The 14,277-nt window shown below is 37.3% G+C and overlaps 2 protein-coding genes across 3 annotated transcripts in view; both read left to right on the top strand.

The window, feature by feature from the left end:
* The window catches only part of Polr3C (RNA polymerase III subunit C), a 24,915-nt gene extending 19,375 nt beyond the window's left edge, over positions 1-5,540 (top strand). For both annotated transcript variants that reach the window (XM_080158803.1, XM_080158804.1), the window contains exons 10-13: positions 2,051-2,093; positions 2,362-2,502; positions 4,342-4,488; positions 4,991-5,540. In XM_080158803.1, the coding sequence (XP_080014929.1) occupies positions 2,051-2,093; positions 2,362-2,502; positions 4,342-4,488; positions 4,991-5,299 (640 nt within the window). In that variant the 3' untranslated portion in view covers positions 5,300-5,540. The remainder of the gene's footprint in view (positions 1-2,050; positions 2,094-2,361; positions 2,503-4,341; positions 4,489-4,990) is intronic.
* LOC145317647 (uncharacterized) lies at positions 5,540-14,277 on the top strand. Its single transcript, XM_080158802.1, has 3 exons — positions 5,540-6,542; positions 8,080-8,202; positions 8,735-14,277. Exons 1-3 carry the CDS (start codon positions 5,703-5,705, stop codon positions 11,048-11,050), a joined length of 3,279 nt encoding a protein of 1,092 aa, XP_080014928.1. The 5' UTR covers positions 5,540-5,702; the 3' UTR covers positions 11,051-14,277.

Below are 14,277 nucleotides of genomic sequence, written 5' to 3'. Positions count from 1 at the left end.
TTATGGAGGGGGCTCTGGAGGGGGGCGTTGAAGAGGAGGAAGGCTGGTGAAACTTGGGTGTGATGATAGGAAGGCAGCTACAAGGGTGGGATTATGCCAGAGGTCAATGGGATTAAGGTTGGTGGGGCAGGAAAAGAGGTGTTGGACAGTTTCAGGGGTAGGATTGTTGGGGCAGGATGGGCAGTTGGGTGAAAGAGAAGCGTTGATGGAATGCAGGTAACTTTGGAGCTTAGGACAATAGTTGGATCTCAATTGGGAGAGGATGGTTCTGTAGTGCCTAGGAAGTTGGATCTCAGAGGGGTTGATGTTGGGAGGGGCGTGGTTAAGGACAGGATTAGGGGGATAGGAATTGATGGCTTGGGTAACTGCAGAGGTATGGAGTCGGGAGATGGTGGATTTGTAATTTGCAGGGAGGAGAGTGTTCTCAGGGGTGAGAAATGGTTGGAGAGTCGGGAGGAACATGGATTGGAGGGTGGATTTCTTGGATCTAGGACCAGGAGGGGTTGTGACATTGGGGAAGGATGGATGGGAAAGACGGAGGGAGGAGGCCAGGTACTGGGAGCATAAAAGGGAGAGGTGATTTCGTACTGGTAGGATTTTAGTTTCTTGGTGGAGGTGGCTAATGGGGGATTTTTTGGTGGAACCAGTACAGATGCGGAGGGCTTGGTTTTGGAGGACTTGGAGTTTATCAATGTTGTTTTTGGAGGTGTTAGGAAACCAGACAGGACAGGCATAGGTGGTGATGGGGCGGAGGAGGGTGTTGTAGGTGGTGAGGAGGGTCTCCTTCTGGTGGCCCCATTTGGTGCCAGCCAGACATTTAAGGATTCTGAGGCGGGAGGAAATTTTAGAGGAAATGGTGGAGACATGGGAACTGAAATTGAAAAAGGTGTCAAAGGTAACTCCAAGGATTTTAGGGGTTTTCTCGATGGAGAGGCCATTGGTGGAGGCCCAGTCAGCGATTAAGGAGAGGTGGGAGTTGATGGATTCGACTGACTGGGGGATGTCAGGAGAGGAGTGGAAGGAGTCGAGGTCGTCGGCATAGGAGGAGGTGGTGGCGGGGGGGTTGTGGGGGGCATCTGCTATGTAGAAGTTGAAAAGGACGGGGGAAATAACAGAGCCTTGGGGGACACCAGTGTGGACAATTTTGGGGGAGGAGTTGGTGTTTTGGTAGGAGCAGAAGGCCTTCCTGCCACGCACTTAGCAGGATAGCCATCTAATGATGTTTGGATGGAGGTTTGATGAGGAGATTTTTTGGAGAAGGAGATGGATTGGGATGCAATCAAAGGCTTTGGAAAGGTCAATGGATGCTACGGTTGTGCGGCTAAGGGGGAGGTTTTGGTTGAAACCGTTAGCAATGCCAGAATGGAGGTGGAAAGATTAAGGAGTGAGGATGTGGTGGAGTGGAGGGGTTTGAAGCCATGTTGAGTGGGGTGGGTGGAGAGGGATTGTTTAAGGTATGGGAGAAGGAGGCGTTCAAGGACTTTAGCTGCAGGACAGAGGAGGGAGATTGGGCGGTAGGAGGTGGAAAGGTCAGGGGGTTTACCAGGTTTGAGGAGGGCAATAATTTTGGAGAGCTTCCAAATGGCAGGGATATTAGCAGCGGAAATGGAGAGGTTGAAGAGTTTGGTAAGGTAGGAGATGCCATTTGGACCAAGGTGTTTGAGGTGGAGGATGTTGAGGTGATTAGGACCAAGTGCAGATGAGTTTGAGGAATTTTTAATGGCTTCAAGGACGAGGGCAGGGGTGAAAAGTTGGAAATCTCTGTTGAGGCGGTGGCGGTGTCTAATTTTGCGGATAATTTTTCTGGAGAAAGGGTTGGAGGTGTGGCGGGAGACAGAGGTGAATTGTTTGGTAAAGGATTCAGCAATGTGGGCGTGGGAGGTGTGAACTTTGTTGTTGAAGGTAATGGGTTGGTTGGAGGGAGGGGAATTGTTGAAACTCAATATGTAGTTTAACAAATTTTTATTAACCTAGGGCTGTTTTTTAAGACAATTATCAAAAAGTATCATTTTGTTACTTTGAACATTTTTTTAAATAAGCATTTTTTTAGATTTGTTGACAAAGTTGGAGATGCAGGGGGTGGACAATATCAGGTAAAATAAAGACTTTTCTCTTATTCATTCGAATCCGGTGGATAGGAACCGGTTCTCATCCATTCGAAAAAACTATGTCTAGCATCGTATTATATCCAGCTTTCTACGAATATAAAAATGTGTCTTCGGCATCTCGGAGCTTTTACTTCTAGAGTTCAAAGTACCTATATACATTATACATTTAGGTATTGATCGTTTCCATTTTTTTATAATTCTGTAAAAAATACTCATTGCGGGAAATGGTTTTATAAAGTTTTTTCTTCATTAGGTTAACTACAAGCACATTATGACTGAGTTAGCAGCGGCCACAGTTGAACAAATTATTCTGGAAAGATTTGGTTCCAAGTCAATGAGAATATTCAGGTTTATTAGAGAGAAGAAATATGTTGAGGAAAATCAGATACAGCAGGTGCTTTTATTAATATTTTTAACAAAAATTATTATTTTATTAAAATGTTTTTGTATTAAGTATGTTTATTTATTTACACTAAAATCGATATCCTTATATAAAAGTAACAAGATGTCTGAGTCTCTGTGAGTTATCGCTGGACCGATATGGTTCTCTTTTGAAGTGAAGATTCTAATAGGTCCAGGGAAGGTTTGTTTCTATTTTAGGGAGGTACATCCTCCACCTCCCCCCCCCCCCAAAAAAAAAAATAAGCCCCCTAAAAAAGAGTATTTTTTATTTTCAAAATTAAAGTTGAGGGTTGATTTCGTCCTTCCCCCTTACCTCAAAGGCCTCTAGATGCGTAAACGCTAGTAAAGATAAAAATATTAACAGATTCCGGACTAGAATCCTAACTACTAATTATTAGTCTGTTATTGACTGGTGTCCATCAAAATAAAACTAGGGTAAGGCGGGGGAAGTTTCGGTAAGGGGCTATTTTCGGTAATTTCGACCTACCTTCATTAAATGACCTTTTTCCCCATGTTCCTTTCAAATGATAGAAAAAAACATAAAAGCAAATTTGTTCCTTATTAAATTGCCTACAAATAAGTATAAAATGAATTTTTTGTGGGATGAATATTAAGGGTACTTATTGGGTCTCAAAGTCGGACGAAAATTTTTTTTTTTCAAAAATTTTTTAGTAGGTGTGTAAAGATCGACGTACACAAAAATTGGTAAGACCTAGAGCTGATCCGTAAAAAACTTTTGAACTAAGAATTGCCCGCTCTTTCCAAATCTGTTGAGAGCTTTAAAATCGGGGTAATATTTTTTTCAAAAATGACCAAAGTTGGCGCCGGGGGAAATTCCGGTAATTTCAAAAGAAATTAAAATTCAACTTTTAAGGTCATGTTTTCATGTTTTCTTTTGTCAAATCTATTATTCCATATGGACTTTATAAGAATTAGGCCTAAAACTGAATAGAACAAATAAAAAACAAAAAAAAAATTATTTTATTTTTTGAAGCAAATTTTTGCGAGGAAAAAATCAAAATTTCTGGTCCTTTGAAAAAAAACATTTTTGACATAGGAGGAATTTTCCGATCTTTATGAATTTTTTTGTGGTTAATCCCCATAACCTATACTAATTATGATTTTTTACGCTTGTTTGGTCGTTTGGCCATTTTTCATCGATTTTTTTAAGGTTAAAATGTAGTCAAGATTTTTTGCAAAGATGACACTTTTGCTTCAAATTCGATTATTGAGGTCAATTTTTAATCAATTTTCATGTTTTTTGGTCTAAATCTATAGTTCAATGTGAGCTTTTTTAGGATCAGGCCTAAAAAGTAATAAAATATGTTTTTTTCTTATATTAATTTTAAGTTTTTTAAAACAAATTTTCGAGAAAAAAAAATCGAAAATTCGCGTCTTTCAAAAAAATTCATTTTTAACATAGAAGGAATAGTCCGATCATTTTGAAATTTTTTGTGGATAATCCCTATAACCTATACTAATTATGATTATTTATGTTCGACTGGCCGTTTGGCCGTTTTTCATCGATTTTTTTTAGGTTGAAAAAAATTACCGAAAATTCCCCCGCTGGTGGGGAATTTTCGGTAACTTTTTTGCGGTCAATTTCGGCAAACTTCTAAAAGTCCTAGGATAACGTCCTTTTAGGACCTGATAGTCCTTTCCATAAGCTTTCTACCGGTCTTGGTTTCATTTGAAAATATTAATATTTACCCCATTTTTTTTCAAAAAAAACGAAAAAATACCGAAATTTCCCCCCCCCCCCTTACCCTACTAATTTAGGCAATTAAAAACTGGTTTTATGATTTTTTACAATTTCGATCTTAATTTTTAGGTTGTTATGATTCCAAGTAAAGAGGCTAAACTGCTGACCTATCAGCTGATGGAAAACAATCTGATTTGCCTACAGGAGCTAAAGAAAACGATAAACGCGAGTACACCATCCAAAGCATTGTATCTGTTCTATGTCAATTTTGATCAGGCAAGTACTGGTAAAAAATCAGGACGATCTCGTTTATAAGTAACTGATTTATTATATTTATTCAAAAAGAATCTTAGCATTGTATGGCGCTATATTGATAAACTAGCGGTTGCATCCCTACTATCTATCTAGGGATATTCGAATGAATGTGAAATCAGAAAAATAGTTTAAAATCATACAACGACTTTTATTTTTATAAACAAAACAGCTTAAAACCATCCCGGTACCTATAAGAAGCTTCATTCTAAAGGAGAACCATATCGGTTCAGCGGTTAGCGAGATCCTTCGCTACAGAAAAAAAAATCTTACTACTTTATATAATAGGATGACAGAGAACATTTATTTACACTTATGATGTGTTAGAACATAGCAAGCAATAAAAAAATGTAGCGTTGAATTTTTGTTTAACCGGAGCCGCACCAAAAATCAACCGGCTCCGCATCCCTGATGGGGATAAAATCCATTTGCTTAGATGCCAATTAACTTTGTTTTATTATTTCAGGTTGTTAGATATTGCCTTAACCTAAGCCTTCATACCCTGTACAACCTGAAGAAGCGGACCAGTCACGAGCTGGCAGCCTGTGCCCGTCTCATTGAGAAGCGTGACAAGGTGGAGGCCATCATGGAGAGTGTGCGCGCCCAGGGAGGCACAGAGGAACAGCTGGACGAGGTCAGGGAAATGATCTCGCCACCGGAGGAGGAAGAGCTGAAGGTGCTGGATAATAAGATGACACAGTGCTCCCTGGCGGAAATAAAGACATTGAATACACTTTTTATTATGCAAACCTATTTGCGCTACCAGATTTCTTGACACTCCACCAATTTGCCAGTAAAAAAACGTAGATGATTTTTTTGAGATCTAGTTTTTACATTCAAAAATAATTAAAACATTTTTTGTAACCCAAAATTTATTTTTTACAAATTGTCAATGTACATTTTTGTTATCAAAATTGCTACTTTTTTCTAATGTAATGATAAGAAAAATTGTTTTTTGAGCTTATCATTGAATATATAAATCTGTGATAAAATATTTATTTTTTGTATTTTCAGAACTACTTGAATTTACGCAAAAATGTGAGCAGTCAAGACAAAAACATCGCACAAAACAGATTGCAAGAATTATCTATTACATATACTGATTATTGTGAACTTTTTTCTACTTTTGTGATATGTCAAATTAGAATCAAGTATAATTGTTAACAAGGTTACCCAAAATGGTAGATACTGTAACAAACGGAACGGGTGCTGCAGGCGTTGGAGCCGCCAACTCAAAACTCGAGTGTGTTGTTGAGTACGACTATGATGCCCAGCTGGGCGACGAGCTCACTATTCGCGTAGGTGATGTTATAACTGACATTGACATGATGGAGGGCGGCTGGTGGAAAGGAAACCTGCGCGGTAAAATAGGCATGTTCCCAGACAATTTTGTTAAACTTCTACCCTCGCCACCAAAAGGTTCCGCCGAAAACGGCGATGCCACAGCCAAGAAGTGCCACGTTTTGTTTTCATATTCTCCCGCTCATGATGATGAACTATCCCTTGATGTTGGAGATGTTGTCGAGTATATGGGAGATGTAGAAGAGGGTTGGTATAAGGGACGTCTCAATGGACGCGTCGGCGTGTTTCCCTCTAATTTTGTCGAGATTTGTAATACAAACTGTGATAATAACAAGAATAATTCTCACCATAGACCACAAAACATTGTTGAAACAAGCATGAACCAAGATAGTAAACAAATGTTCTCAGACACAACAACAAAAAATCAATATAATGGCGAATCAAATAAACAATCTGGTGCTCGGAACAAATCACTAAATGGCGGAGGAGATGTGGCAAATATTTCGCCAGACGTCACTCTGAACTCGGCCAAATATGATGGCGGCAACTCTCCGTCGTCCCCGAACTCGAGAGGACCGGGTGTGGCAGGCATGATGACAACAAGTGAACGAATGCTGCGCAACACAGATCCTGCTCCCGGTGCCGCACCCCGTCTTCCACCGAAACCAGTGAAGGATCAATGTGTTGTACTATTTCCTTACACCGCACAAAACCAGGTATGCCAAGTAACAGGAACTGTAATTGTCTGTCTGTGCCGTAGGATCTTGTAACCACTAAATCAATATATATTGTCCAATTTAGCTTCTTAAAAGTCCTGGGAAGGTTTATTCGGAGAGGGTACCACCACCCTCCCAAGAGAAATCGCCCCTAGAAAAAAATTACTTAATTACTTTTATTTTGGGTGCTACTCCCTTAGTTTTAGAGATAATTGGATGAAATCTTTTGGGCTGGGTCAGTAATTACCCCAACTATTGGTATCTTTCAAAAAAAACGGCGGCGGGACCGCCGCTCACGCCGCTGTTTTCCGCCGCCGAATTAGGCAATTTGGAATCATTTGAGACCATGTTATTTTTTTCAAAAATTTTTCCTCTTACAAGCAACCCTGCGGGGGGACTTGATCATTTTTTCAAATGTACAATTTTTGTACATTAAGGTATATCTTAAATTCAGTGGTAGGTACTCCTGTGATTAATATTTTGTTTCAATATCTTTTAAATCACAGGAGTACCTACCACTGAATTTAAGATATACCTTAATGTACAAAAATTGTACAGTCCCCCCGCAGGGCTGCTTGTTCGGGGAAAAGTTTTTGAAAAAAATAACATGGTCTCAAATGATTCCAAATTTCCTAATTCGGCGAAAAATGCAAAAAAAAAATTTTTTTGTTGGCAGCGGAAAACGGCGGCGGACGGCGGGAGCGGCGGTCCCGCCGCCGTTTTCTTAATTCAAATATTTTTTACTTACCAACCTAAAAAGATTTTGTTTAAATATCTTCAAAATCACAGGAGAAGTACTGTATTTAAGATATACCTTGATATACGAGAATTTGAAAAAAATGATTAAGTCCCCCCGCAGGGTTGCTTGTAAGGGGAAAAATTTTTGAAAAAAATAACATGGTCTCAAATGATTCGGCGAGAAATGCCAAAAAAAAATTTTTTTTGGTGGCGGCGGAAAACGGCGGCGGGAGCGGCGGTCCCGCCGCCGTTTTTTTTGAAAGATACCAATAGTTGGGGTAATTACTGACCCAGCCCAAAAAATTTCATCCAATTATCTCTAAAACTAAGGGAGTAGCACCCAAAATAAAATTGCTGGTATGTCGTGGCACGAGTCACCACATTCCCCCCCCCCCCTTTTTGGTGCATCTCTTAACCAAATCATGCTTAATTGCTGGGTAGATTTATATGGCTACACACACCCTCTATGGACAACCAATCTTTAGATTGCACGACCTTCGTCTTAAAGTCCTAACTGAGCATGGTAATGAGCTGTCATTATTTTGGGCCAAGACATTCCTCTTACTCTAACTATTAATGTCGCGTACCTGAGCAGTAGGAACCACTTATAACATTTTTGTTATGACGCGGGGTTAGGCCAAGATGCGAACCTATCACCTTCCCGCAACAGTCGCGGGTTCCGTCTATGTGTTTGTGTTATGCTAACTTTACTTCCATTTGAATGGCTCCACCCCTTAATTTTAAAATTAAGAGCTTCGTTTAGTAGGTATCTTTATAATGTATTTATTATTCACTTAAGGATGAGTTAACCCTAGTGGAGGGGGAAATAATCACAATTGTGTCACGTGTCATTGAGGATGCTGGATGGTGGAGGGGAGAACTTGATGGCAAAGTTGGGGTCTTTCCAGATAATTTTGTCAAGGTAAATTATTCATTTATAGCTAAGATCTTTAAATCATTTGATAGGTAAACTTTAGCTTTATGTATCCTATCCTATTATATCTTTTTTTGTCTGTAGCGAAGGATCTCGTTAACCGCTGAAACGATATGTTTCTCCAATACAGTAAAGCTTCTTATAGATCCTTGGAAGGCCTTTAAGGGAGGGTATCTCCACCCTCCCCCAATTAAAAATAACCACCCCCAAATAATTTTTAAATTTACTATGTCTTTTAAACCTCAAATTAAAACTGGGGGTTGGGGTCGACTTTTCTCCCTCCCACCTTAGGAGCCCTTAAAGGCTTCTAGGGGCGTATCCGCTAGTGTATATTTAAATTGTATCATTTTACAATAATAACAAATTGCGTTGCATTTTTAAATGAAATAATTGCGTTAAGTTAAAGATGACATTGAATTTGATATCCTTATCTTTCATTATTGTTAAATATCACTTATATTTACTTATATTAATATTAAATTGTTATTTCATATCTTTTCTCATGAGTTATGAATTGTAGGTGATATCTTCTGAATGTGGAGAGTCTACTCCCAACTCCTCAGCTGGTGGAACTCCTACTTCTAGTGTTATCAACAGCAAAGTTAATTCGCTTGTCAGTGGGAGTAACAAACAACTTTTTGATAAGAAAACTAGCTCATCACGTGATAACATCACTGATCATGTCTCCTCAGTGTTGTCTGAAGCTGACAAGAAGAAAGACTCACCAGACAAATTAAATTCTTCGTCTCCGCTCTCGTCTTCCGGTGGTTCTAGATTATCCAGAACAAGCTCGGAAAGAGGCTCTGGCTCCTCCTCGCAAACCTCCGCCAGGATGCAGTCCATGGGCTTAAATAATAAGCAAGTCAGTGCCTCCGGCAGTAATGACTCATTCAAAAGTCAGAGCAACTCGAATGTAAGCGAAAAGAAGGCTCTATTTAGTGGTAGAAGTGGAAGCAGTGCAAATTTAAAAGAAAATGAGATTAGATCTAATGAACCTAGGTATGACAGTAGAATTAAAAATAATTTTAAGAACGATGATAGGATCATTAAAAAGCCTGTCGTTCCTGAGGCTTTGACAAAAACTCTTTCTTCTAATAATAGCCAAGAAGCTGGTGAAAACACTAAGCCAAGACCAACTGAGATTGAAAATGGAACCGTAGTGTTGCGCAACCCACCTACTACTACTACAGGCCTGGATCAAGTTAATCGTGAACAGACACTAAGCAACTTGACGGCCAGCAGGGTCAAGGCTCCCAAACGACGTCCACCTTCGAATGTTTTCCTTAAAGAAAATATTCCTGATGAGTTGGATAATGAAGTTGAAAATGAAACAAACAATGATGATAGTCAACATAAGCAAAGTAAAGAAGAATCGTTTAAGAAATCCTCAGATAATATAGAAAAACAATTTAACCCATTGAAGATGGGTATTTCAGTTCTCCCAGGTAAAGAAAGTTTAAGAAGTACAGGAACTTTTGATAATACCACCAAGAACCGGGAAGAAACTGCTAATCAGGAGAAAAGTAAAGTAGAAGCTAATCCAGTAAAGAATATGTGGTTAGAAGAATTGAGTCGCAAACAGGCCAATAGGAGGAGTATGACAGCACTAAATGATAGGAAGCAAGAACATCTTGGAATCCCCGCTAAAACAGAATCCTCCCTTATTCCGTCAGGATCGAAGCCAGCCATTCCATCCAAGCCACTAGACACCAGAAAATCGTTAAGTAGTATTATACGAAGACCAAACAGTTTTGGGGAAAAGACAGCGGCCAATACAACCAGCTCTACATCAGCAATAAACCAGTCTGGCAGTGGTAAGGTAGAAGCTAAATTGGGAGAGACAAAGTCATCTGCAGCCCTCTTTGCAGCTAAAACTAATAGTAGCAGTTCTGATGGTGCCAAAAATTCAACAGGTAACAGTCGACAAGATTTGACTAGAAAAATATCCGGAGGAGGTGAGCGTAACAGAAAAGATTCACTGAGCAAAGAAAGTAGCTTTGAACACAGAAGTTTAAGTCCTAAAAGATCCTTAGGGGATGATAGATCATCACTTTTATCGTCTAGTAAAATTAAGGACTCCTCGCCAAGGTCTGGATCTAAAGAATCTGGAAAAGAACAAACCCAAAGAATAAGTAATAAAGAAAACAAGGATGTTAATCATCACAGGTCAAGCAGCAAAGAATCCGAGCGTAGTCGGCGGTCCACTGCTAGTGAATTGATCCGCAAAGCCTCTGACAGTATGAATAAACTCAACACCGACAACTCAAAGCCAGCAGTACATTCCAATAATCTTGGAAAGCCGGGAAGCTGGTCCTTTGCCGAACGACCTGAACGTCCCACGGATTTAAGCAAACTTGATTTTCTAAATAGAAGTCCCAAACTTGATTCATCGTCTTCCAAAGGTGATTTGTCCCGACTAGAGTCTTCGCAGAAATCAACCAGTAACAACAATATAAGTGCCAGTCTTGATACTCACGAAGAAGCCGGGTTTGTTGTTGTAGAGGCAACAAATGAAATTTTAAAATCAACGGCGGCTTCATTATGGGCCTCCGAGGATGGAGGAGGAGAACAGCCCCGTCCTCCTGCGCGAGAGAAAAATCAATCCGGTGGAATAGGTACTCAATTAAGTTCTGCTGCAAAGTCACAGGAGCCAGCTGGGATTGTTAAAGCTTTGGAGAAAAGAGTAGAGGAATTGGAGAGGCTGATTATGCGTGTAGAGACCAATTACAAATCAGATGTGGCCAGCCTTACCGGTCAACTCGAGTCAGAGCGCCAACGAAGGGTACATCTGGAGCAGGAGATTTCAAAACTTAATAGAATAGTTACTAATAAATAATTTTATTATTATGTAAATTATAAATATTAGTTTTTCACATTGATATCCATTAAGCATTTAAGCTTAATATTTTACATTATTTATTTGTAAACTTACGCCGCCAATTAATCAACATTGCCTTGCTTCTAATCACTGGTGACTAAAATAAACATACTCAATAATATAACAATCCTGCACAAATACTACATCTAGTATGTGATAATCACACTGTAAGATTTGTGATAATTTTGAGAATTAATCAGCTACAAATGTTTTTTAATATTAATACCTACCTTTTTATATTTTGCAACCAAAATTTGCATTTATATGTATGAACAGTATTTTATTTGCTACTAGAAATAATGTTGATTTATGTTATATAACAATGTAATAAGAGTTGAATAAAAAGTTTATCTTTATGATTAAACAAATATACCTATAAATAATCGGATCATGGAAAGAAATCGAAGTAGCGGGTTTTGTCGTATTTTCACAGTACCTTTTCTCCTATTTCTAGCCCCTGCGGATCGCTGTAACTCTGCGGGGCAATCATAAACATTTACCTAACCTAAAATAACCAGTCAAAAGCTACTGCAAAAATACGACGAAACCCGCTACTTCGTTTTCTTTCCATAATTCATATATTCTTATCTCATTTTCATCTGATAATGCCAGTTAATACCTATTAATATTTTTTGCATGGTGATTTTCAAAAAGTAATATTTTTTATAACCTTTTAAAAGAATTATCTGTTATAGAAAATGGTGGCTAAGTATGTACCTATTTATTATCATTGCATTTTGAAATTCTTTTAATGGGTAAATATTTTTTCAATATTTCTATATCGAAGATAAAATTTTGTAAATATTGAATTGGATACAGTCAAAAACTAAAATAAAAACTTTTTAAAAATCACTGTCGATGAAGAATGTTTTTTTTGCTTTTATTATTTAAATACTGCAAACCTGGCAACTTTATTTGTTACTTTTTGGCAATAATTGTAACTTTTACTTTATTTGATGTTAGATCCTAATTTTAAACAGACAATCAACAAAATGTAAACCATTATAGAAATCAACAATTGAACAAAGTTTATAATAAACCCCGAACCACTTCATTATGCAATCTACATTTTCCTGGATATTTTGTCTATGGTAGACCATAAGTGTACAGCTTTACAGTACATTGTTTCTATTTGCTAAAGCAACACGTATGATAAAAGAAAAAGATTCTGTTTAAAGTAAAATGCTTATATTTCAATCAAAATCTATATTTTTGTATTTTTTACCGATCCACTTCATTATGCAAATCAAAAGAAAATCAATGAGAAAACGTTTGTTTTGCCCTTTTCTCCACTTTTAAAAATTAATTCTAATAAAATAACAATTTTTTAAGGGATTTATGCATTAATTATAATGAAAAACAGTTTAAGGTAGATTTTAATGATTTTTCTAAATAAGAAATAATTGAAAAAAAGAAATTCTATCCCTATCACTTTCGAGGACAGCTGCCGACCCCCAGTCTTATGGATGAAGCTAAATACATGTAAAAAATAAAAATTTGCCTGAAAAGTATACAAAAATGTTTTTTGATGTGTTAAAAAAATCCTTTTTAAAATCTTGATTTTAAGGATGTTGGCCTTTAAGATGCTCTTACTGGTGGTGATGGTGAGCTAAATGTTATCAAAGTGCATGCCCTTGAAGAAAACTTATATATTGAACTATGGTCCAATTTCTGTAGTCATAGCAGCCTCCAGCCAAGCAATATTAAAAAAGAAAAAAAATGCAAGTTTAATTACTAAAATTCATAAAGTAAATAATGTAGTTTTTAGATAATGGTTATATTTCATGTCGAGAGGCTCCACTGGAGGCTGCTATGACTACAAAAAATGGTACATAGGTTAATAGAGAAGTTGTTGTAATGGTCATGTACTTAGATAACATTTAGCTCACCTTCACCACCAGTAAGAGCATCTTAAAGGCCATCATCCTCAAAATCAAGATTTTAAAATGGATTTTTTTAACACATCAAAAAACATTTTTGTATACTTTTCAGGGTAATTTTTATCTTTAACATGTATTTAGCTTCATCCATAAGACTGGGGGTCAGCAGCTGTCCTCTAAAGTGATAGGGATAGAATTTCTTTTTTTCAATTATTTCTTATTAAGAAAAATCATTAAAATTTACCTTAAACTGTTTTTCATTATAATTAATGCATAAATCCCTTAAAAAATTGTTATTTTATCAGAATCTTTTTTTAAAAGTGGAGAAAAGTGCAAAACAAACGTTTTCTCATTGATTTTCTTTTGATTTGCATAATGACGTGGATCGGTAAAAAATAAAAAAATATAGATTTTGATTGAAATATAAGCATTTTACTTTAAAAAGAATCTTTTTCTTTTATCATACGTGTTGCTTTAACAAATAGAAACAATGTACTGTAAAGCTGTACACTTATGGACTACCGTATACAAGATATCCAGGAAAATGTAAATTGCATAATGAAGTGGTTCGGGGTTTAGTAAATTTATAACTGCTTAAAATATGCTTATTCAACCAAAAACTGTTGCAAAACCTTGCCCTCTATATTTACAACTTAAACTACAATATTGATTTGGATTGCTTAAACTAGAACTTCCTGCACAAATTTCAAATAGAAAACCTATTAAAAATAGCTAATTACACGATCCAAAACCAATTTTTTGGTACATTCAATTTCAACTGGTCTTCTCAATACACAAGGATCGTGTCACACTATCAAAGTTAAAAGGGGAGGTTGGGTACGACACTTTTAGAAACCAAAACTAAAAGTCAAAGGAACTCAACTGAAAAAAAAGAGTTAGGTATAGTACTGAAATTTGGCATTGCAGTTTTTTTTAAAGAGGTACAACTTGGAATTGTAAAGAAACGGCGGCAGAACTAACACCCTCTCCGAAGTGTCACAACCGCTCTCCCCCTTTTTTTTATATAAAATAAAACTCAAATTGAAATAAGGTTCTGCAACGCTTTATTATAGCATGGACTAAACAAATGGGATCATGTAAAGAAGACGAAGTTTTTCATAAAAAGGCCAAAATTATCATTCTAAAATGGGCTAGGTAGGTGCTAGAATCTATGTTAAGCTGTCTATAGCAGCGTCTTAGCATACTATACAAAAACATTAAAAACCCAGGGTCCATCTCTGATTTAGGTACTTTTTGTTTAAATCTAAAATTTCAGAAGTTTTACCTACTCGTATAAAACTCGTA

This window comes from Acartia tonsa, chromosome 4, assembly GCF_053477335.1.
Source record: "Acartia tonsa isolate MP-2025a chromosome 4, ASM5347733v1, whole genome shotgun sequence".
In the NCBI taxonomy this organism is placed as follows: domain Eukaryota; kingdom Metazoa; phylum Arthropoda; class Copepoda; order Calanoida; family Acartiidae; genus Acartia; species Acartia tonsa.
The sequence above is the reverse complement of the archived record's forward strand: the minus strand, read 5'-3'. Positions and strand labels throughout refer to the sequence as shown.

Bases quoted from the DNA above. Each gene is read 5' to 3' on its own strand.
- LOC145317647 (XM_080158802.1), top strand. From the start codon at position 5,703: ATGGTAGATACTGTAACAAACGGAACGGGTGCTGCAGGCGTTGGAGCC. The intron at 6,543-8,079 runs GTATGCCAAGTA...TATTCACTTAAG, and splicing joins CTTACACCGCACAAAACCAG to GATGAGTTAACCCTAGTGGA. The intron at 8,203-8,734 runs GTAAATTATTCA...TATGAATTGTAG, and splicing joins TTCCAGATAATTTTGTCAAG to GTGATATCTTCTGAATGTGG.